The 22,885-nt window shown below is 48.8% G+C and overlaps 2 protein-coding genes and 1 long non-coding RNA gene across 7 annotated transcripts in view; all 3 read right to left on the bottom strand.

Moving 5' to 3' along the window:
* EIF2B3 (eukaryotic translation initiation factor 2B subunit gamma) overlaps positions 1-15,845 on the bottom strand; it is an 87,403-nt gene extending 71,558 nt beyond the window's left edge. For 3 of the 5 annotated variants that reach the window (XM_085511601.1, XM_085511599.1, XM_085511600.1), the window contains exons 1-3: positions 15,791-15,845; positions 15,473-15,620; positions 13,402-13,541 (exon numbers count right to left, since the gene is read on the bottom strand). Coding sequence is in view for 3 of the 5 variants with exons in the window: in XM_085511599.1 (XP_085367725.1) it covers positions 13,402-13,541; positions 15,473-15,620 (288 nt within the window). In the remaining 2 variants the exon portion in view is untranslated. The remainder of the gene's footprint in view (positions 1-13,401; positions 13,542-15,472; positions 15,621-15,790) is intronic. The other 2 variants (XM_015870157.3, XM_085511598.1) reach the window with 1 other exon arrangement.
* Positions 7,800-8,341, bottom strand: LOC146759050 (uncharacterized). The gene is made up of 2 exons (XR_014932825.1): positions 8,229-8,341; positions 7,800-8,130 (listed from the first exon to the last, which is right to left on the bottom strand). It is a non-coding gene; the product is annotated as an uncharacterized LOC146759050 (long non-coding RNA).
* Positions 15,846-16,256: 411 nt separating the features above from the next.
* LOC107317449 (E3 ubiquitin-protein ligase HECTD3-like) lies at positions 16,257-22,662 on the bottom strand. The gene is made up of 21 exons (XM_015870156.3): positions 22,254-22,662; positions 22,002-22,162; positions 21,648-21,740; positions 21,197-21,332; positions 20,873-20,988; positions 20,566-20,679; positions 19,605-19,687; positions 19,319-19,484; positions 19,020-19,101; positions 18,567-18,749; positions 18,426-18,478; positions 18,258-18,322; positions 17,996-18,099; positions 17,793-17,912; positions 17,562-17,651; positions 17,273-17,479; positions 17,033-17,162; positions 16,822-16,890; positions 16,610-16,691; positions 16,467-16,538; positions 16,257-16,365 (listed from the first exon to the last, which is right to left on the bottom strand). Exons 1-21 carry the CDS (start codon positions 22,563-22,565, stop codon positions 16,284-16,286), a joined length of 2,520 nt encoding a protein of 839 aa, XP_015725642.2. The 5' UTR covers positions 22,566-22,662; the 3' UTR covers positions 16,257-16,283.
* Positions 22,663-22,885: the final 223 nt, after the last annotated feature.

The following is a 22,885-nucleotide window of genomic DNA, read 5'->3' on the forward strand; positions in this document are numbered from 1 at the left end:
ATGAATAACTTCTTTTGTTAATGACGGTGATTCTTTCTTGACATTACTATTTTCACTTTGAGTGCTACCATTCGTTCCATTAAGCCTCCTTGCAAAGGAGAACGTGGCTTCCTAGTTTCATCTATTTTAAAGATAAGGGTGCTAGCAAAGACTTGCTGCAATCACAGTTGCTCTCTTCATAGAGCATCAGTCATTCCACTTCTACTCTGCACCTACTTGGTTCAAAGAGGAGTAGTTCAGCATTGACCTTCTATGACAAAAAGTTCTGCCTTGCAGACTATCTAATATCAGGACATTCTGTACTGCAGGTGAATGTAACAGAGGTGTGGTGTTTCCACTGTTTGACAGGTTCTCCTACAAATGCCAGACAGCTTCACATGTTTAACAATAAGTCATTGGCATTCATTGTGTCACAAACGATGGGAGCTGCTGATTCAACATACTGCACACAAGGTCAAGCTCTTTGGTTTTCATTTGCTTTCTCCCTCCTTTACTGAGTAACACCTGGATGCTTTACAGGAAGCGATGATGTTCAGGTTAAGAAACTGTACACATTCAAAAGCAAACTTGTATCTCCCCTCTTAATATATTTGCAAAAGATGTATTTTAGATTATGGTTTTGCCCAGGAGAAGTGTTTTAATTATCACTACTCTAAAACAAACCACACACACACATTGGAACAAAATCCAACTAACCACTAATAAAGCTGCCCAGCGCCCTGGGAACAGACCTGCACTGACATCCCAGGGTGTACAAAGAAAGGTAGAATATCAACTTGTTGTAGAAGGATATCTTCCATTTTATAGCTGCACATTGAGAAGAAACATAAATTGAACACCCCAAAAAATCCTCCAAAATATTCAGATCCTGCATTTTTTTGCACAAGCAGGAATGAGTTACAATACTTTTAGAAGAGGTCAAAACGTACATGAGACCCACTGAAAGAGACCCATGCTTTTCCAACCCAGTTTGCAGAGGGAACAGCTCTGCCTTCAGATCTAAATGCATCCACTCTAACTGTGCAAAAAGGGAATAATAATATAAGAGATGGTCAGAGGCGCATCAATGGATTTATTTTAAGGAGTCGGACTCGTAAAGCAGATCTTGTAATTATTTCTCTATTTACTAAATGCTCGAATGTGTCACTGCAGCAAAATCCCATAGCTGCGAACAGGCTCCTGCTTTTTTCTCCTCACTATAGGACAAGCCTTTTGCAAAAACTGAATGCAAGACCCCTGAGGAGCATACGGGAACAGAACCACCAAATGTCTGGTTGCCATCTGTTCTACCCATTTACTCTCCCAATATGTAAATAAACGTCAGTGAGCACAGGGACCAGTGAAACACACAGTTGCTCTGTAAAGCCCACATTTCTGCCTCTCCTCCTGATGAGCAGAGCAGCGGCCTCAGAAGCACGCTGAGAATACACCATGAAAGGCTCTTTTGGGACTTGACAGCCTCCCCTTTGAAACACCACCACCCTCATAAATAAAGCCCTCACTGTCTAATGGATGCACTTTTTTCCAGTGTACAACTCCTGAACGAATAAACTAATGGCTGAATGAAAAAATAAACGTTCCTAGAACCCTAACACAAGTGTGTGTTTTTCTTTACTTTCTTTCTTCTACACCCACCCTGAAAAAATAAATGGTGGAGCTTGTGGGTTTTTTTTAAGTATCAACTTCTGTCCGTCCCATATAACCACGGTGCACCTTCCCAATGCGCTGTCGATACAAGGAGGTATGGGCTCACCACACGCTCTCCTGTGCTAACAAAGGGGGGATGTGAACATACTTGACTTCATGAATTATGCAAACACCTAAGTACACACACATACACACATCTCTTAATGAAATACATCTCACAGTGATTACATCAACCCTAAACTATTATACAAACAGACGATAAGAATCAACATGAGCTGATTAAAAAAAGCAGCGAGTCCACACCCCAAGCAGAACCACTGCAAAGGGAGAAAAACGCACGCACAGATCTTCACTAAGGGCGCTCTCAGCACTCCTTACAACCCGGGGGGAGGACAAAGCAGAGCTCTTCAATCAAGAAGGACCATCTGATGGATGGGGCATGAAAGTGATGCTTGAAATTGCTGTCATTTTCCAGATCTGCCAACGTTGATAGGTAACCTCTTGTTTAATACTGATTTATCCAGGTTTGCACTTTATGCATTCAAGGTCAGAACTTAAGACTCAGCATCCAACCAGTGGAGCTCCTATAGGGGTCATTCCATCCCACCCACGATGTGAGCTGTGAGGAGGTGCTTTACCACCCAGCCCTGGTAGGAGCCCTGGGCCCAGCTCAGCCCACACTGCACCCTCTGCTCAGTCAGTGAGCAACCCAGAGCTCAGCCCTGCCTTCCTAACACTGGGTAACACCACAGCCCTGTCAGACCTGCCCCAGAACTGCGAGGTGAGATAGCTTACATCCTCGGTCTAACATAAAACATCAAGACAGTCACATAAAACAGAGCAAAGCTGCTCAGAGAAAGAACTCGGAGCCAACGTGTCAACAATTATACAAAGCCCAGCACAATATGGAACATCGACACAAAAACAAAACCAAAATGTTTCAAGAGCTCAGTTCAAGATGACCGATTTAAAAATAGAAAACACGCTTTCAATGGAGCTAATTCATACCACAGATCAAAAGATGGATGCAATTATATGGTGTAATATACAGCACAAATAAAAAGCCTTGGACTTTCTCACACCCTGCATACAAAGGCAGCATGAAAAACGTTTCTATTGGGTTGTGATTTCTGGACCCCTTCTGTTCAAACAGGAGATATCAGGGTTACCACAGCGAGCTGGCAGCAAATGCTGACTTTTGAATGGTATTCACTGTGCCTTTTCTGTCGAGTATAGACAAGGGCAGGACCTTGTAGCCTCAACTGCTGAGGCCTCGAAAACTGCAGCCTAGAAAAATGAGGAAACATGTGTTGCAAGGAAATCTCTAATTTGAACAAAATCAGCCTCGAGAAAAAGAGGAAAACAAATGTCAGATCGCATTATAAACAGAAAAGAAGCAAAGTATCCACAAGCAGTGGAACCACATTCTAACAGAACCAAACACGGACAAAACACTGAAGTCAAATGCTAACAGCTTCCAATTGCACAGTATTACACGTCAAGGTTTTGACAGGAGAAGAAGAAAATAAAGAGATTAGATGGACTTTGTGCCTGCGCTCAGCCTAAGTTAACACACGCACAGAGAACTCTGCATCATTTCCTGTGGTGTTCACCATACAGCAAGCAGGAGAGGAACGAGTTATAATTACTGCTGGAATCGAGACTGAGAATTCTAAACACAATAGCCTGGAACTTCACCCATATGTTGCATTAACAGTGGGATTTGTGTGCAATGCTTTTATTATTCTAAAGACTGGAAAGGGAAAGAACAGTTTGGCTGTGGGCAAACATTTGATTGCTTGTTAGCACGCTCCCAGGCAAAGCCAGGGGTACCTCGGAGCAATTGCATTACTCACTGCTCTTCAGATCAGAAAACGCACATCCAAGGCTTTAGAGAATCCCTTTTTATCTCAGCCTCCATTAAGAGTCCTCCAATTTCCACACCTGTGACCTCTTTGAAGCTCTATGGCTGCTCCTGTAACTGGAGCAGGGAACCTCTTTTTTTTCTTCTGGATGTCTGTAGGATCTTGTTAACCACCAACAGCAATGACCGCCTTTGGCTGGGAATTCCCACTCTGCTTTGTAATGCCCTTGATAGCAAGGCTCAGAAGAAAAGCATGATTTAGTGCTTTGTTAGCAGACATGGAGCGTTTCCCTTCAGCACACTCACTCTACAACAGCAAGCTTGCTGCAGACCAGCACCTTCCTAACTGCTAAAGACACGGGGCAGGGGAAGCACAGCATCCTTTGGTTTGAAATCCAGCTGTAATCTCTCCTCAGCAAAAGGAATAATGGTGGTAAGGTGGAAGAGATTTTAAAGAGGAAAAAAAAAGCACAACAAGACAAAAACAAGCCACACCAAAACCAAAAATAAACATAAATTAAAGGCCAATTTGGGAGCCAAGGGAGTCTCTTCTTGTTTCTTGGATGGCACTGAATTCATCAGGTGAGGATATCTTAAGGCAATGTGAATGCCTTCACACACACAACCTGTCAGCATCACTGTTTATCTTCTCAAAGAAAGCTGGAAGAAAGATGCCAGGAGCTGGGGAGGAGACTTAACCCCAGTCCTATCACATGGCTCATCCTCTGCATTATATCAGATGGGATCTCACAACAAAAACACCCATTTTATGTTATCTCTGCATCTCAAGAGCTACCATCCAAAATCAATATTTTTTAATTTACATATATATAAGGTAGGAACAGGAAAGATATTCAAGCCCTGGAGGCATCCTGTCTCCTCCCAGGAGGAAGTCTCCTTCCCTCTCGCTGAAACTGACACGTGGGGTGGAAGAGGGTAATTTACAGTTATCAGCAACCAAAAGCAGAAGTTTAGAGATGAACGCAAGTTCATGAGCTTATTAAGAACGTTTTCAAAGCAGGACTTTCGTACTGTGGTGCTTATTGAACAGCACACCTTCTGGTCCAGGTGCAAGCTTTGCAGTATATCTTCCCTTTGGTTCCACCCAGTGCAATTTTGAGTACAGTACTCAAAAAAAATCATTTCCCCCACTTCTTCCTCCAGCCACGTTAAACTTTCTTCACTGATTCCCCTCTCCTGTCACACCAAGCTAACTTCTGCCTTAGTACAACACAGGATGCCTGCTCTACTACCTGCGTTCTCCAAAGGAGGATATTTTATGCTCAGCAAAGCTGTTCATTACACCTCAGACACACGCTAAGATCACCTGCCGGCTATCTCAGCATTTGTCAGGAAAATCTCTTGTTAGAAGTCTGCTATCATTACACCTGCAGAGATGTGGCCATCACCAGATCAGCCTGCATGACTGACACAAAATTTGAGCTCATTTGTTGGAGGCCAGGTATCCTCTCCTGTGTCTATGTCCAAAATCCAAGTGTGCACAGATTGCTTTTCCCCATCTAAAACAAGGCATCCAGAACGTGTGCACTGTAACTCATGAGAACCACGTGCTGAAGCTCAGGGAAGCATCCCACAACCCAGGCCCTGAATTCACCAGTTCACAGCGGGTAAGTCTGGCAAGCCGACTTCTCCCCTGGCTCAACACACTGCACGAACAGATCCCTTCTTCCCAGACAGGAGCACTCCAGAAAGAAATGGCACTCTCCTCATTGCTCGTGTTCCTGGAAGGAAGGTTTCCAGGACTACCTGGCCAGCAGCACGACCAGACCTGCTGTGCGGCTGCTCTTGGACTCTGCCTCCCACAAACAGAAAGGAGAATGCTGCAGCCGGGCTCCAATCTCAGCGGCGCAGCAGGCTTGCTGCCAAAGCCCAGAGCTCAAGCCCAGGCTTAACACTTAATGCAAGCAGAGCCTTAGGCAGTCAGGTGCTGTAGTCATACAAACAATAATAATAAAAAGTAGTCCTAATGGAGCTCTACTGGCTCAAGTTACTGAAGAGAAAGACGGCCTCTACCCACAGCCCACAGTTACCCAAACAGCAGCAGATCGCTCAGCACCACAACAAACAGCAGAATGGCAGAATTCAGTGGCTCAAATGCAGAAATAAAAAGAAAGGTATTTTAAGTATCACCTGCAATAAACAACCAACTGGTATAACAGACTCATCATCAGTGAGAATCCGTGAATGAAGACCTGCCTTCCTTTGAAACATAGCAAGTCATCCACAGGTTTTGGGATAACAGCCCAGCATACTGTGCATGGAGCCCCTTACAGACTATGGGATCACACGGATATCTGGCAGCCTGCAACAAGGTAACAGAGAAAACCAAGCACACACAGCACAGGTCCTCAGGAATCACCCTGCCAACCTGTGACTAGTAACACTGTGACCTTAAGTAAACAAAAGTGTGAAACAAGATTTCCAATGCAAAACCAAGACGTTACATTACACTCAGTTCCACTTCTGCTCTAACTGAAAACCCAGACATTACTCGGCTTCACAAGATAAAGGCTCACCAGAACCAGTCCCTTTGAAACACAATTCAATGGCACTGCCACTTCCTTTTGGCCTAAGCTGAACCAAATATCCACATACAATTCAAATCTTACCTGCTTTGATCAAATGTTCTTTTTCTCCGTACAAACTACCTACACTACACTACTGCATGTAAAAATGTTTTCCTGAATCCAAGATTTCTATACAATCCTCTCTTCAACACTGTTTCCTCCCCTAACACCCATTGCTTCTGAAAACCATAAACTTGAGTTTCACATATCAGCGTAGAAGGCTTCCTATTGCTTGATAAAGCAAGCTGATAGGAAAGGGCTTTAATAGGCACATCAATGCACATGAAAAGTGTTAAGTGCAAAACGGCGCTGTACCAGAATGCTTTTAAATTATTTCAGTTATACACACGTGCAAAAAGGTTCCCATGTCTGCAAGTAAAATATGTTCACTGTGCGTAATTCATCAGAAACCGCAGAGGTCTAAATGAAAACATATACGGCAACACAGGAAAAATGCTGACAATGAATTTCCATGGGGAAATAAGTCCTGGTCAACGTGATGAACATGTGCCTGGAAGACAGGAGGAACAGTGAGAGATACAACAAGGGAAACTGACAGGTACCTCAGGCTGGTCAGTGACTCCTGCTGCAAAACACACGAGGTCTTCATGTATTTTTGCTTGCCTATGGTACTGGAAGGCATCCTCCTAGGCTGACTGTACACAACAGCAAACACCCTGATAACCACTCTTGAGCCTAACTTGCAGAGTGAATTGCCTCACTCAGACTTCCGATGTTTTAACCCTGTTCCATAGTAAACCCTGGCAGCAAAACAATTAATTTAATTAGCTAAGAACTTCTTAACCTGAGTAACTTGAAAAAGAAAAGAAGAAAAAGCCAAGAAAACCCGACAACTGTTGAATCCTCTGACTCTCATCCTGCCAGGAAAAATAAAGATCAGAGCAAAGTCCCGAACACATCCATCAAGCACACAGTCAGGCAGTGCTATATCATCCCCCCCAGCACCAGCGCCAGCCTGAGCACCTGCCAGTACAGCTGTTTTATTTTGTTTTTACTAAGACAATCAGCTGCGCTTTGGGAATGGGACTCGGGCGTGCAATCCATAATTAATTTTGCCTAGCACTTCAACGCTGGTAGCTTTCAATCACATTTGTTGCCTGCGTCGGAGGTAGAGATGGAAACAAGATGCTGCATACTCTGTGAGCTGCCATCCGATTCAGCTGCTTTTCTCACGCAGCACCACCACCATTGTAAAAGGCAGAATCAGAAAAGCATCAAGAGGGCGGCTTTTATTTGCATTTCAGACAGACACTCAAGTGAACAGTATTCAGGTCTGCCAAGAACAAAAAAAAGATGAAATTCTTTTTACTGCTTTGAAATAGATAAACAGGACATTCAATTAAGTCTCGGGGAGAGAGAGATGATTATTATTATTTTATTTCCACTCACGGTACAAAAAGTACATAGCTACGCATTATGGGGACTGAGGTCTTTCTTTCCGTGCTCACCAAACTCTGCTCAGCTGTACCAAAAGGATTCAGATTCCACCTTCCAGCCGTTACAGCAAGCTTACTTACATCATGTGTTTGGAAAGGAGATTTTTCAACAGAGGAAGTGAAGCGCTTAGCCATGCCGTCCAAGACTACACGGATCAGTGACCCTCAACAGCAGACAGACCACCACCGTGACATCACACTTTCCACAACATGGCTCCCAAAGATGCACATACCAAGAGAATCTGGAGTTTCCATCTTTATTTGTCCAAAGAAAGTTGCATTTTTCCTTCTTCACCTTGGTAGCCTTATAGAATTTGCTTTGTTTTTTAAGAGCTCTATTACTTTCAAGTCTTACTTTTTGAAACTAGGAAAACCAGGTGGACCACCTGAGATGAAACATTTCACATGCAAGCACTCACCAGCGATAGCAGTAGATGACATGCTGATTAGCTCACAGTGTATTAGTCAGGGCTTCCATTAACACAGCTTTAGGGCTCATCAAGGAAGGAAAATGTGAAATTGTTCCATTGCTGTCACTCTGCTGGAACGCCACAATTTAATCACTGGTTGGAGTCTAGCTGAGTGACAGGAGGGACAGAAATGCTTAACAGAGGGTTAAAATAATACAGATTCCGAGAAGACCAATGCTAGATCCAGACACACCCAACCCACCTCAGCTGGAAGTGCAGATTCATGATTTAACCAGGTTTCCCAACCTGCTGCCTGGAGAGGCCCCTGCCCAAGAGGTGGTGCCAGACAGCAGCTGTGTGGGTCTGGAAAACTTTGGCACAGAAAAAAAAAGGTTAAATATTAAAGATGCCTAAAGAACAAATTTGTAAACTACACTGACACCCCCCTTTGCCTTATTATTACTTTTTGTTAACCACAGCCTGCATGTCACAAAAGGGTCCGCAGCAGTTTGATGAATGGCACAAAGAGAAGGTCACAGAAATACAGTTCTCAAAGAGGTTTCCTGAGTCAGAGCATCACCTCCTGCCACCCCAGGTGCCACATCACTTAGTTTATCTAAGAACAAACAAACAAAGACTTCTCATTCCAGTATAAAACTGAAGGGGGGGGTGGTATCTTGATGACCCCCTTTAGGCAGACGGTTCATAACTGTTCTGCTCTGATTCCTGTAACACTCAGCCCACTCTTGTGGCAAATTTAAACACGATCACATTTCAGTTTGAAACTCTTATCTCCTTTTCTAGTGGTTGCTCTACATTTGAAGCATTTGAGTTCCACACCTGTGCAGTATTCCAGTCAAAAATCTCCCCACTGCCTTAAGCAATTCATTTCTCATTGCAATTTAAAAACACTTTACGTGATACATTCTATTCTTGCATTTCCCTCTCCCTCCTCCAACACAATGGCTGTTCACTATCACCTTAATTCAGCTGGTACATTCTGAGATGTCATAAACTTACCATGGCACTCCCAGCTCCTAGTCAGCTCTCTTCTAGCTAAAAAGCACATCAGGTAATGCCACTGAAACAGGGTTTCTTACTAATTTCCCTGCTGTTCAGATTAAACGCATCTGAATGCTCCAACCAGTGCTGCTTACCAATGAAAACCAGAACCAAGGACTGGAGATAGTTACCGACGGGAAAGCAATTATGCATGATTGAAAAAAGGAACAAAACAAAACCCACATTTCTCACAGAGACGCTCCCCACCTTCCACACAGTCCCTCACAGCTGACAAGCTTTGGATGCTTAATAAAAATCAACAGGAACATGGAAGCTCTCATCTTACACCTTTGCACCTGCTGTCACATCTGCAATACCATTCCCAGTTTGCAGCAGCGCGCTGAAATAGTATACTGATTTACTAAGCTTCATTAACACAGATCTCATTTAAAAACCCTTATTCCTGAAACAAAACGAGTGAGGAAAGTTAAATCTAAATCCACAGTAAGCCTGAGGTCTCCTTATCACATGTGGAAGAGGTATTCTGTTGTTCCTTAGCAAAAACTGTCAAGGCTACACGCTTCCCATGCCAGCGATGAATGAAACAACCATTAACAGCCTGTGTGAGTGATGGAAGTAAGGAAGATAACTAGGAGAGCAGAACCAGAAAGTGACAAGAGTAAGGGATGTGGAAAAACTGACCTCCTGAAGGAGGGAGTTTGATTTACATTTCATATAAAAATAACTTATCATTAAGGATATTTTTAATGCAAATATTCAGTGAAGAGAAGACTCCAATGTAAGAAGACAACACGCCTTTCAGGGGCAGAGGAAAGCACAGATACTGCCTAAATACTTCAGAGTCTACTTTTCCTAATGAACACTGGATAAGGTGGTATTTATCTAATACAGAATTCAGAGTGATTTGACTTTGTTGCTGTATCCACAAAAATAACATTCTGAAATGTCAGCATCAGCAATGACTGTTGAAAAAGACATGAACATACAGCAATATTTCCTTTACGCAGCTTTTCAGAGCCAGGCAGGCAGACAGCATAAGACATCCATGATAATGGCACCTTCTGTGTCCTGTAAGCCTTGCTGGACTTGTCTCACTTCCATGCTGCAGGTAAGGCACACAAAGTACTTAGTTTTCGCTAAGTAAATTTCTTCAGAATTCCTCTGGTACTCTTGCATGTGCAAACAATTGAAAGAAAAATGGAAGTCAGAAGGCATAGAAATCAATATTCCTATCACTAACTGACTCAGTGATACAGGCAAAACACTCATCTTACAAAATACGTATCATTATTCTACACACCATCCTTTTGCCAAGGCCCAATCCAGGACAGCAGAGCTCCCTTCGCTCTTTGTGACCAAGTAAGGTCATCAATCTGTCAGCCAAACCCAGAAGCATGAAAAGTTTGTTTCTTTATTTAACCTGTTCAGGCTCTTCTACCAGCACAGATCATGAGGTGACAGAGACCTGTAAACACCCCTACAGTGATAAAAACTGCCATTTCAACACAAGCATTATTATAATACCATCAAGAGAGTCTACACAGTCTGTGTTCTACCCTTCCCAACTCTATACATACAAACAAGAAAATAATCAAGCCTTTACAGTTTCACCATCATCTCCACATTTTGAATAGCCACCCATTTGCATTCTGGCAAAAGATTAGTAGAAAACTAGGAATTCAAAGGAGATAGATGAATAAAAGTAACAGTAACATGAAACACGTTAAGAAAAGCCACAGAATTGCGGACATTAAAACAGCAGCCACGGAAACTATCACAGTGTACAATTACTGTAGGAGGATCCTGAAACAAAGGGTATCCTAAGGAAAGGCTGAGATCGTCCTCAGGGAAGCAATGGAAGGAACATATTGATTGCGGTCACAAAACTGCTTTGTATCCTTATATAAAAGGACAAAGTTGTGTGTTAATTTTCAAAGAAGCAACTTAAGGAATCAATTTCAGCATGTCATCTTTATTTTGGAAAAGGATACACTCAGACTGATAAACAATATCAAACGCCTAATAAAGCTGGTACCTCATCCATCTGATATTGGCTGAGACAACCAAAAATAACAGGAGTTTCAGAACTGTGAAGGGTTCACATCTCCTGTATCAGCTCTTGAAGCTAAGATTTGTGCAGAGTAAGTGAACAGCAAAGAAACACTTGATCAGGTTCCCTGTGATTTAATGCAATCACTGAATAGCACTGGTGCAGTCAGTTGCTTGCTTCTGTGCACAAGGACAGCCTCACCCACCTCCTAAAATGCCAGCACTGAGAAAGCAATAAAACAATGAAAACCACCTTCTCCGAGCCATTCCAGGCTTTGCACACATGCATTCTTATGTTACATCCAAACGCAATTCTATCAATCTAATTTTGACACCTAAACTTCACGGCATCAAACTTTATTAACAAAGGTGTAGCACAGCGGTGGAACTCAGTCCAAGGCCAGACAAGGCAGCACATCATGAGACCTCATGCTTTAGAGTGACCCAACGTTTCTGTGCACCTCGGGATTTGTTCAGCCAGCCTTAGGCACATTTCTTACACTGCACTAATAATTTTGGCTTTAGTCCACGTCACTTGCGCTGCATACAGGCAAGTTGTCTATGCTGTGCCACGTTACCTCGCTTTTATTGAGCATACTTGCTCTTCTGTCTGTGGGCAATTAACTCAATTTGCGACAAATAAAAGTTTCAGCAACCAGTTTAAACTCCTCATCAGGCTTTTGGCACGGGCTGCAAAATGCCTGCCAGCAAACTATGGCCACAAGCAGCAGTTGTTTCCCTGGTTAAAACTAATTCTGCAGTGAGATCCCTCTCCTGCTGCACCACAGACTACAGCTTTTCAGCTACCCCTGCCATGTAGTTCTCTCACCTCTGTTGCACAGGAGAGGGTATATCCTGTAAGAGGTAAACGAGCGCTATGTATTTACTTGAGGAATGACTCCAAAATACACAGTGCAGCAATCTGTTCAAGAACTTAGTATAGACTTATTTCAAATAAGAGACCACTATGTCCTCTCTGGCCAGTCAAGCTAGACATAGGAAAAAAAAGAAAGAGGGGGGGGAGAGGGAGAGAAGCAATTGCTGCCATTCACATACAGTTTACTGAAGAAAATGGCTGGTTTTGAATGTAGCCTCCCTTCTCCTCCAATCCTCTAACACAACACTGCCTGCTAAAACACAGTCTGTGTTCTCACCTCTGCACATTTTACTACTGTCTCTCAGACTTCCCCTAACAAAACTGCACAGACTGCCAGAAAGATGTACACCCAGACAGCAGGGCTGATCCCTCTGATCAGGCAGTAAAACTGTAAGGCCTGGGTCTAAATTTGCCATGTGGAGAGACTGCCTTACTGTATATATGTGTAAAAAAATAGTACCTGAGTTATTACAGAGTGCAGCTCTGCACGACAGAAATCTTCAGTTAAAATATGATTCTGTTAATTTTGCTTTACCTCTTTATACCTCATTTGCACTTTCATTTGTTACAGTCTGTGCATTGGTACCTTACAAAACCTCTCTCACTGTACCCCCTGAACACTCATATTAGTCTGGAAAGTTTCTTCTTATCTTGATTGGAGTCTATCTTGAAAGCATACGGCCTGTTATGCTGCAGTTTATTACCTTCAACAGAGCCTGAAGAAGACAAAAGACACCTCAGGACTTTAAATGGTCCATTGATGTTCTGTTGCAACCTTTATTTAAACAGGCAATTTGGCTAAGATGGCCTAAACAGACAAGGAACAAATCAGAAAGATTAAGCATATGGCAACCACATAAACAAAATTCCATCCCAGGTATGAGCTCCAAGTAGCATTTCTGCCTTACACTGCAGTGTTTTTATTTGTGCAGTTAGAAATTAAAACTCAAGAAACAAACATTTTTATTACAACAGCATCCAACTGCAGCAAGCAGCCCTTTATCACATTTGGGCTCTGTTTATTTAAGAGCTTATCACATGACCAAACCACAACAAGCAGAAAACTGAAGCCCAATGGAAAGGAGCGAGCCTAAGCTTCCTCACATATCAATGTATTGCCTAAGCTGATTGCACCTCTCCAGTAATGCTTTCCCAGGCACAAGCTGTACAACAGCTAACGTATTTCATATCAAAAACGGTATGAGCAAAGACACCTCTTCATTAACCACCAGAAAGCTCACAAGGACTACAAGGCAGCTGGTGCCCAGCCTGGATTTGCTCTTGCCTTCCTAGCTATTATTTCTATTTGAGTCCTCATACGGGTTCCCCTGTGAGGTGACCTACACAACAGACAGACCTTCTGCAGATTGGGAAATAGCATTACAAGATCAGCTCTCAGGGTATCAAAGTGTAATGGGGAAAAAGAAAAAAGAAGATGAGTTTCAACAAATGTCTTCTAGTCAAGTTCAATCAAGTACAAAAATACCTTTATTTTCTGGTGAATATGCCTCAGCGAATCCGCTGTTCCCATGTCCACATTGTCACTGATGTACACAAAATCCAGCTTCATTTTCGTGTCCAAGTTTAGCATTTTTTGGATTTCCTTCCTTGTAATTACGATGACCTCTAGGAGAGGAAAGTGGGGTAAGATCAAACAACAGCAACACTCTGGAGCTTTGCCTTTCACCCTGCCCAATCCTGCACAGCTCACTGGATACCACCACAAAGCACAGCATCGCAAGGTATTGGTTAAACTATTGCCAACACCGGCTTGGCAAAGAAATGGAGTAGTTTGTGAACTGGAAGAACTGGTGTCAGGTAGAGGCCATAAGCCCAGACTTTAGCATGAATTCATTGAGGACAAAGGCCTAAATATTAGGAAGGATGACGTGCTTGCAGCTGGGACAAAAGGGAAGCGGTGAATCAGACTGGGGAACACCTACTTGTTAACACAGTTAAAAAGAACCAAATTGTCACCTAACAAATAACTAAAGTTATGATCCAGGGAGGGGATTCATACTACTGCAGAATTTACACAAGAACGTGCTGCTTGGCCAGGGAGCAGAAGCAAGAAAAGCAAGGAGGTGGTTGGTTGCTTATAGAAGCTGCGTACATAAAACTTGCATATCCAGGTTTTCAAGAACATTCTTCACTAGGAGAGTGGTGAGGCCCTGGAACAGGCTGCCCAGTGAGGTTGTGGATGCCCCGTCCTTGGAGGTGTTCAAGACCAGGTTGGACGGGGCCCTGGGCAACCTGATCTAGTAAAGGTGTATGTTTGGTGGCCCTGCCAGGCAGGGGGTTGGAACTACATGATCCTTGAGGTCCCTTCCAACCCAGGTCATTCTGTGATTCTGTGACAGAAAGGCTCTCAAGGATTTCTTAAGAAAACAAAATAAAGGCAAAGGACTATATTGATTTTTCCCTTTGTTGCTGGGCACCAAAACAGTAATAAGCCAACCTGAATACATCTATTGGGTATATGCTAATATACTATGCTAATACGATACATTGCTAATTGGTACATAACCAGAAAGAACAAGAGTTTGGAAAAGGTCACATTCTCAACACAGAACACTGAAGAGATGCTCTATGATGCAGTCACTGAAGAGAAACAAAAGAAGCAGCAAAAAAGCCAAGTACAAAAGCAAAATCCCAAGGCCACCAGCTCCCCCTGTGCTGCTCTGCCCAAAGCCCAGCACCGAGCTGCTCAGTGCAGCAATGACTAAACACCTCACACAGGGCAGGTAACCCTGAACTTCAGGCCAAACTGGAACAACAAACCGAGAGCCATCCGAGAGAGCTGGCGTGCACCTCACAGCATCATTATTAATGACTCACAGAAATAAACGTGGAGAAGACACCAAAGCTATGAAAAGCACACGGATGTGGGGTCTTTAGAAAACTGAGGAAGGAGTGAAAGGAGGAAGACTATCAGTTATTGTATTTTTAAACCCTAATCCCTAAATAGGAATCAGGTTCCTCTGAAGAGGTTCCCCCAGCTGCCCTTACAAAAGGAGCGTGTGGAAAGCAAAATATTTCAGTAAATAACACAGGTAAAAGAGAAAATGTTGTTTTCAGTGTATCCATGTATTAAACAGGAATGAGTTAAAGGACAGATCCTGTGCATCCTCATGGAAAGAATAACACTGAGAGTCAATGAAGGTCAGCACCAGCATAAAACAATGACAGAAACCAGAGCCTGAGCTTAAAGTCTGCAGCTGTAACAATCTTTGTAACTGAAGTAAATGCTCAGTCTGGAACATGGGTGTCCATCTTCCTGACACGCTTGGGCTGCACTGTGTGAAGAGGAATTATCCTGGACAGTATATAAAACATATAACAACAGAGACCATTTTGCTGAGGGACACGGTTTAGTGGGAGCTGTTGGTAACAGGTTGGACTGGATGATCTTTTAGGTCTTTTCCAACCTCGGTGATTCTATGATTCAAGCCTTGATGGGGGCTGTGGGGGCACAGGTGCGGCACTGACAACAGCGGCTCTAGTACATTAAGCGGCCTTTAATGCAGCCCAGCTGGCAGAGCCCGGGCAGCGCTCACCTTCGAACCCGGCTCGCTCCAGCAGGTTCAGCGGGTACCAGAGCAGGGGCCGGTTTCCCACCGGGAGCAGCGGCTTCGGGATGCTGGACGTCAGGTCCGTCATGCGAGAGCCGCCCCCCGCCGCCATCAGCACGGCCTGGAACTCCATCTGCAACACAGCGACGGCACCGCTCACACACGGCAGCACCGGGCCCAACCGAGGTAACACCGGTTGGCTTCGGCCCAGCCCGACCCGTGCCCCTGGTGGCTGCTCGGAATCACTCCCGTCCCCCCGTTCCGTCCCATGGCCGCCCCGCTCCGGCCCGTCCCCGCCGTTACCTCCGCTCCGCTCCGCCGGCGCCCAGCACCTCTCTGACAGAACCACTATGGCGGCGCCGGCGCGCGGTGCGCATGCGCGTGGAGCGCAGAACGCATCGATGGCGGAGAGAGGCGAGAGAGCGCCGATAGCATCGATCCCATCCGAGCCTGGCAGCCAGGGCAGCGAGATGAGCACAGAGAGATGGACGAGTCGGGGATCGCTGCGGGGAGACACAGCGCCACCGTGTGGGCTGGGGTGGAACTGCACCGTGGGGGCTGCAGGATGCAATGCAGGGAGTCGGCTGTAGGGGGACGGGTATCTCTAGCCAGGCAGCAGGAAACAACAACGAGGTTGTACTGAGATGGGAGGGAAACACTGAACCCACAGAATCACGGGGACAAGAGGATAAGGATGAGGGTACAACCACGGCCGGGGAAAGGACAGCGCAGAGCCCCCACACAGCGCTCCCCACACCACGGACACAGCTGTGAGCAATCAGTGCTTTTATTGCCACTAGTCCCAGTTGTCCTTGTCGGTGTCGATGGACATGCAGTTATACACGGCGAAGCGCAGCAGCTCCTCGCACATCTTGACCCTGGGGGTGAGACACTGGGTTAGGTCGGGGTCTATCACTGACCTCCCTCCCACTGCCCCCCATGGTGGGGAGGCTGAGCGTCCTCATCCCCAGGCACTCACGTGGAGTATTTGGGCAAGTACATGGTGCAGGAGCACGTGGAGGCCTCGGGCATCATGTCCAACCGCTCAGGGCTTGGGAGAAAGGAGAGATGGGTCAGGGGTCTGCATGGCAGGACCACAGCCTGCAGGACAGGCAGACTCACAGGGAACGGTCCGGGTAGATGGTGAGCTGAACCGGGAGGCGGCTGCGGCCGGTGACAAACTTGAGGAAGCGGCTGAGATCCTCTGGGAAAGGACAGGGAACAGAGCTGGGGTCACCTTCAGGGCCTGGGAAAGCCAAGGGACACTCCCAGCAGGAGAAGTGACCCTGAAAGGCCTGGCCCAGTGGGTGCAGAGCAGGACAGCGGTCACTCACCGCTGGTGAAGTTCTTGAGGGCATCCCAGAACTGAAGGACACGGGAGCTTTCAAAGTCCTCGAAGGTGACTGCAGCAAGGAACACACAGGGGCTCTGTGAGAAGAGCTCCACAAAGGACATCAGCATGGGGTGGATGCAGGACACAGGGCAGGATGCGTGCAGAGGATGAGCAGCATCCATGAGCGCAGCTTAATGCTGCCCACTACTTACTGAACTTCTTCAGCTCATCTACTGTCACCTCAGGGATCCCGCAGACCTTCCTCTCCAGCTGCTGCCAGGTGAGCAGGTCCAGCACAGCCTGGGGCACCACGCGGAGCAGCCCGGCACGAATGGCCGCCACCTGAGGAGAGCCACATCACTGCTTCAGGCCCTACAACCCACTGTGAACAACCAGGCCAAACAGAGGAGCTGACAAGCAATCCCGTTACATGGCCAGGGCCATGGCATTACCTGCTCCTTGCTCTCCTCCAGCCGAGCCTTCTGCACCAGACGGATGAACTCCTTGCGGTCCTCATAGCGCACCACGGTGCTGCTGCCCTTTGGGATCAGCTCCACCATGCGCTGGTCGCTCCGTACCGTCGTGTAGGTCAGCTCCTTGCCAAACATGAACTCGAAGGCCTCTCTGTCCACTTCCTCCAGCATCTCCAGCAGCTTCACCTGCCACCCGAAGGGACAATGCTGTTACAGCAGAGCCGGGGGCAGCCATGGGAGCACATGGCATGGTCCTGGCCCTGCTCACCAGCTCCACATCCACAGCAGCAAAGTCCTTGCTCCAGATGACCTCCTCTCCTGACAGCTGCTTCCACACCAGACTGGGCAGAGCCAGGACCTGCAGAGGGATTGGAGATGTGCCCTCCCCAGCAGCAGCCAAGGGTGGCCCAGCCACGGGATGTGGTGGCAGGGGAACCAGTAGCATGGATTTGACCCACACCAAAGCTGTTTGCCACCAAGCAGGCAGCGCCATGCTCACCAGAATCTCCTTGCTCCTCAGGGCTGCTCCCATGAGCTGTCCGATCCACTCATACTTAGGGAAGTCCTTACAGGAGGGGTTGGGGACGTACATGTCCCTGGTGTCGCTGCTGCTGTTACCCTGTGGGAGGGAGACACCAAACTCTAATTCAACCCCTGCCCAGAGTCTGCTGTGAGGATGCTGCTGGGCTGGGGGTGCCAAACCTGGTTGGATGTGCGCACAAAGAAGGGCAGGGGCATGGGGACATCACCCGAGCTGGGACACAGCTCCTCTGAGATGTCTGTCAAGCAGTCCCGAAAACCACCACCTGCACAGGAGATGGAGTTTGTAGTGTGAGACACAGTGAGCCTGCAGGATCTGACCACCCACACCTCCACCCATGGGGCACATGTGCAGAGCAGGGCACCATGGCAGCAGAGACCCCCAAACTGTGCCCAGTGACAGGAGGAACAGGAGAGCTCTCACCTCCATCAATGATGCCCTCCGTGGTGAACACACATTCCCACCACTGGTTGTAGGTCTGAGGCCACCTGTGGGGAAGCAACAACCCTGTGCAAACCTCCTCTGAGAGGCACAGCAGCACTGAGTGCCTGCATCCTGCTCCAGGGAGGCAACACAAAGTTGAAAATCCACCTGTAGTCCAGGAGATAGTTGTTGGTTTTGGAAGGCTTCAGGTTCTCATACACCTGCAGGATAGTATGATGGAGGGAGATGGAGAGGCAGCGATGCTGAGTGATGCCAAACCATCAAGCACTCGATTTGATGCTGCTGTACCTGGGTGAAGACTGAGTTCTGGCCACTAGGGTCCAGCTCGGGGTGAGCCCTGTGCTCACGGGCCAGCTGCCGGTTGATGAGCAGCTTTGGCAGCAAGCAAGGTGGGCTGCTTTCTGAGCTCTGCAGGCAACAGGTGACAAGGGTTTTGCCCAGCTTGCACAGCTGCAGGAATGGCTTCATGCCCTAATGGAGAACACACAGTGGGGTTAGAGACCTGATCCTGCCCCATGTACCCTCTTTTGTCCTCCTCAGAATCACAGGGGATGCTCAGCTCCCCCATCCCTCCAGCAACAGCTGGGGTACAGAACACCAGAGTGAGCCCTGGGCTGGTCTGTCTCCCTTGGTCCAAGGGAGAGTACAGGGAAAATGGGGACATGACCCAGGGCGCCCTGCCCAGCCCAGGACAATATGGTCCTACCCACATCATCTCAAAGAAGCCCAGCAAATGCTCACCCTGAGCACACTGAAGGCGCTGTCGATCTCATCAGTGATGGGGATCACGTAGCCCAGGACACTGTCCAGGAGCTGGGTGAACCTGAAGACCAGGGAGGAGAAGGGTGAGGATGCTGTGCAGGGTCTCTAAGCCCCATGGCCAGCACAGTGTCCCTCAGGCACTGGAAGCAGCTGTGCTCAGATGGGGAACCACAAGGCAAAGTCTATACCACACACAGGAAAGGAGCCAGCAGGCTTTAAGCAAGACTCATGCTAGAGGCCAGAGCATTGTCTTTCCTGTTGCTGTCCCCATGCTGTACCTCTGGATAACGATGGCCCTGCGGTACAGCACGTCTGCATCCACCCCTTCCAGCAGTGGGTAGCGCACCAGCTGGGCCATCTGGAACATGTCTACGTTGAGGTTCATGTCTGCCTCCAAGAAGGACTTGAACTTAATCCCTCGCAGCCGGACGTTGTACCCTTGTTCTGCCAGGGAAGCACAGTGATGCTGCAGAGACATACCAGCTTTTCCTCCTGTGACCCCACAAAGCAGCTGGTGGGGCAGGGAAAAAGCCAGAGGTGGCTGCATCCCACGCATGAGCTCACCTCGGCACTCCAAGATGCGGATCTCCAGTACCGGCATGTGGGTCTTCATGTCACGTAGGATGCACACATCCCGATAGCTGCTCCTGTAGGCAGCATGCACTAATGGCAGGGCTGCAGGGCACAGCCCTGGAGAGGACAAAGCTGGGTTCCCACCATGGGAATGCCAGCACCCTAAAGTCCTCAGTGCGCCTCACCAGGGCTGCAGCAGGAGAGGATGTAGCAGAGAGAAGTGGCTGCCCACAACACAGAGGACGTCCTGAAGGAGGTGGGAACCGCATCCAGAGAAGAGCCAGGAAAGAGCACAGAGTCAGCAAGGACAAAGCAGGGCAGGAAGGCAAAGTGACCACGAGCAGCTGCCTCAGCACAGACGTTGGAGCAGAGCTGGCCACATGAATAAGAGCGAGGCACAGTGAGGGTGGTCCGTTTTTGGAGGAAGCAGTGATTTGAGAGGACAAGTGAGTCGATGTGTGATTCACTGGTGTTTCCAAAGCCTCTGCCAAGGTCCCTGCAAAGACCGATGGGTATGCAGGGAAAAACAACTGCGGCTGCCGGCATGAAGAATGGAGACAGCTCCTGCTGCCAGGAAAGGGACCTCAACCGTCTCACAGGTGTTGTTTCAAACAGAAATCATCAAAATAGTACAAACAAACAGGCGAGTCTTGGGGGAGGAGGAGAAAATCTTCATACTTCTGGGTGCCCACCTCAAGGAAGGCACTAGGAGGATGTGGGGCAGATGGAGAGGTAAAGCCCGCAGCTACAGCATGGCAGAGGTGCTCAGAAAGCACTGAGGAAGCAGCAGCAGTGCACCCCCAGAGGCAAGAAATGCCCTCCAAAATCCCCAGCTGGGAGGAAGTACGCTGCAGCTCAGCTGACACAGCACAGATGAAGCTCAGAAGCAGAGATGAAGGTGCTGGGCTGGCAGATGGAGCTAGGTCAAGGCTGCTCCTCTCTTATTACTCACTCGTTGATTAGGACGGTTCTCAGGTGCTGCAGCCTGTTGGCTGGCCCTCCATACACAGCCACCCGCCTGGGGATGTAGGAGTTGATATTTGGGTCCAGCATCAACCACAGCTTCCTGGGGGCAAGAGGAACACGATGCAGCACTGTCCTCCCATCCGGAGCTGCTCAGAGATGCCCTCAGAGGCATCCCAGGGGTTGTGTCCTCCTGGAGCCTCCACCTCGAGCTGCAGCGCGAGGAAAGCTGCACTGAGAGAAAGACTGTGCTCTGTCCCTGCCATAACCAGGGAGGGGACACCCTCATGTCTCACTTGATGACGCTGTATTTCTTCATGTGGAGCCGCACCCAGTGCTGCCCAGGGGACCCGTTGCTCTCCCAGTAGGTGTCTCCCTGGTTGTCTGTCAGGTGGGATAGTTTGAAGTCATCCTAGAAGAGCAGAGGGAGGAAGCTGAGCACCTCTGGGCAAACCACAGCCATGCCCAGGATTGTTTCGCTGCAGATGCCTAATTCCTGGCAGCTTCACTAATACAGCAGAGATTACCACCGCCCCTTGTGGAGGTGATTCTCCCTGCAGCTGTGGGGTGCTTGGGCACACTGTGCAGGGTGTAGGGGACAGAGAAGCCCCGCTACGCACCAGCTGTGAGGAGACCTCGATGCCGCTGAGATGTTCCTTAACGCAGTCCTTGCAGTAGTGATCCCTGTCGGTGAAGTCATACAGGAAGCGCCCCAGCTCCATGTCCTTCTCGTAGCTCCAATTTGGAGGCACTGACCTATGGGGAATCCATGCTAAGAGAATGGGAAGATCACGCTGTGCCCCAAACCTACCCATCAGTGCAGAGGCCCAACTCGAGGCAGCCCCAGCATCCTGCTATCAGCGCGTGGGATGGCCCTAAGCAGCTGCATCTCCACTACCACGACAGGTGTTTATGGCCAACCCAGCCCAGTTGCTCCAACAGTCCCTGGAGCAAAGGCCATTGCTGGGTGGCACTGACACAGGAGGCACCAGGCAGCACCCGCCCTCCCAGCCCTGCAGGTATGGCCACCCCCAGGGCACCGTGGTACCACTGCACGAGCTGTGCTTGTACCGAAGCTTCTGCACCACATCTTCATCTGGCTCGACTGGCACGGGCTTCTGTCCCAGCTGCATGGAGTACATCAGGTCCACCACTTGTTCCCAGCTAAACAGAGGGGTGACACAAGAGAAAACAAAGGGTCAGTGCTTGGTGTGTCCATGCGATTCCTGCCTTAGCCTCGTGTAGAGGTGCCAGCGGTGCCCGAGGGCTGTGGGAACATTACTGGGAGGACTGGTGTCACCCTGTAGGATAATGGGATAGCAGGGATGGCTGGCTGGGGGGAGCCAAGTGGTTGGAATGGCTGGGTCACACATCCTCTCTAAGTCTCAGCGCACGGCAGCAGGATGCAGCAGTGTTGGGCCTTACCTGGCCACGGGTTTGTAAACCATTCCAAAGGTCTGGGGTTGCTGCTGGATCCTCTCCACCGGATCCACCGGCACCAGCTTATCTCCCCCATCTCCGAACCGCTGCGCCAGCACCCAGCCCTCCTCCAGCTCCGGGCAGATCCCGTTCTCCTCCAGGTGCTCCTAAATCAAACCCGGCCCCAAGTGACACATCCCGCCGCCGAAGCGGGCACGGAACCGACCGCGGTGCCCCCGGCCGCTGCCCCGCCGTTACCTTGCGGAGCTTCACCCACAGCCCCTCGCTGTTGCGGTACTCCTCGCCCGTAGCACGGAGACAGCCGCCCTTCCGCAGCTCGATGGTGGCCCGCTTGGAGCCCCGCGCCGGCCCGGGGCTGTCCCACACGCTGAACAGGCTGCGGGACGAGGCGGCAGCGAAGGGGTCCTTGCAGATCTTGTACTGCACCTCGCGGGGCACGTAGCACAGCGCGGCGGGCAGCGGCCGGGAGCGGCGGAAGCATTCGCTGCACTGCAGCAGGAACCGCAGCCGGCCCAGCACCTGGTGCGTGCCCTCCTCGCCCGCCCGCATCGCGCCCCGCACCTCCGAGCCCCGCACCGCTCCCGCACCGCCCGGCCCCGGGCAGCCCCGCTGCCGCCTCCTTCCGCAGCCGCCCCCGGCTCCGCCTCCGGTCCTCGGGCCGCCGTCACCGCCCCACCCGCGGCCGTGCCGGAAAGCGGCCGCGTTCCGCCCATCAGCCCCGCACCGCCCGGCAATGAGCCGGACAAGCGGGCCGGGAGCCGAGAAAAGCTCCGTCTCGTCCGGGAAGAGAAGATGGCGGGGTCACAGTACAGGGAACGTGAGCTCGGGGCTGGCGGGTGGGCACGGGCTGCCGTGAGGCTCATAGAACA

Source organism: Coturnix japonica, chromosome 11, assembly GCF_054131305.1.
Source record: "Coturnix japonica strain WE chromosome 11, WE-NBRP24, whole genome shotgun sequence".
Classification (NCBI taxonomy): Eukaryota; Metazoa; Chordata; class Aves; order Galliformes; family Phasianidae; genus Coturnix; species Coturnix japonica.

Bases quoted from the DNA above. Each gene is read 5' to 3' on its own strand.
- LOC107317449 (XM_015870156.3), bottom strand. From the start codon at position 22,565: ATGCGGGCGGGCGAGGAGGGCACGCACCAGGTGCTGGGCCGGCTGCGG. The intron at 20,680-20,872 runs GTGAGACATGAG...TCTTGCCCCCAG, and splicing joins AAGAAATACAGCGTCATCAA to GAAGCTGTGGTTGATGCTGG. The intron at 17,652-17,792 runs GTGAGCATGGCG...ATCCCTCTGCAG, and splicing joins TGAGGAGCAAGGAGATTCTG to GTCCTGGCTCTGCCCAGTCT.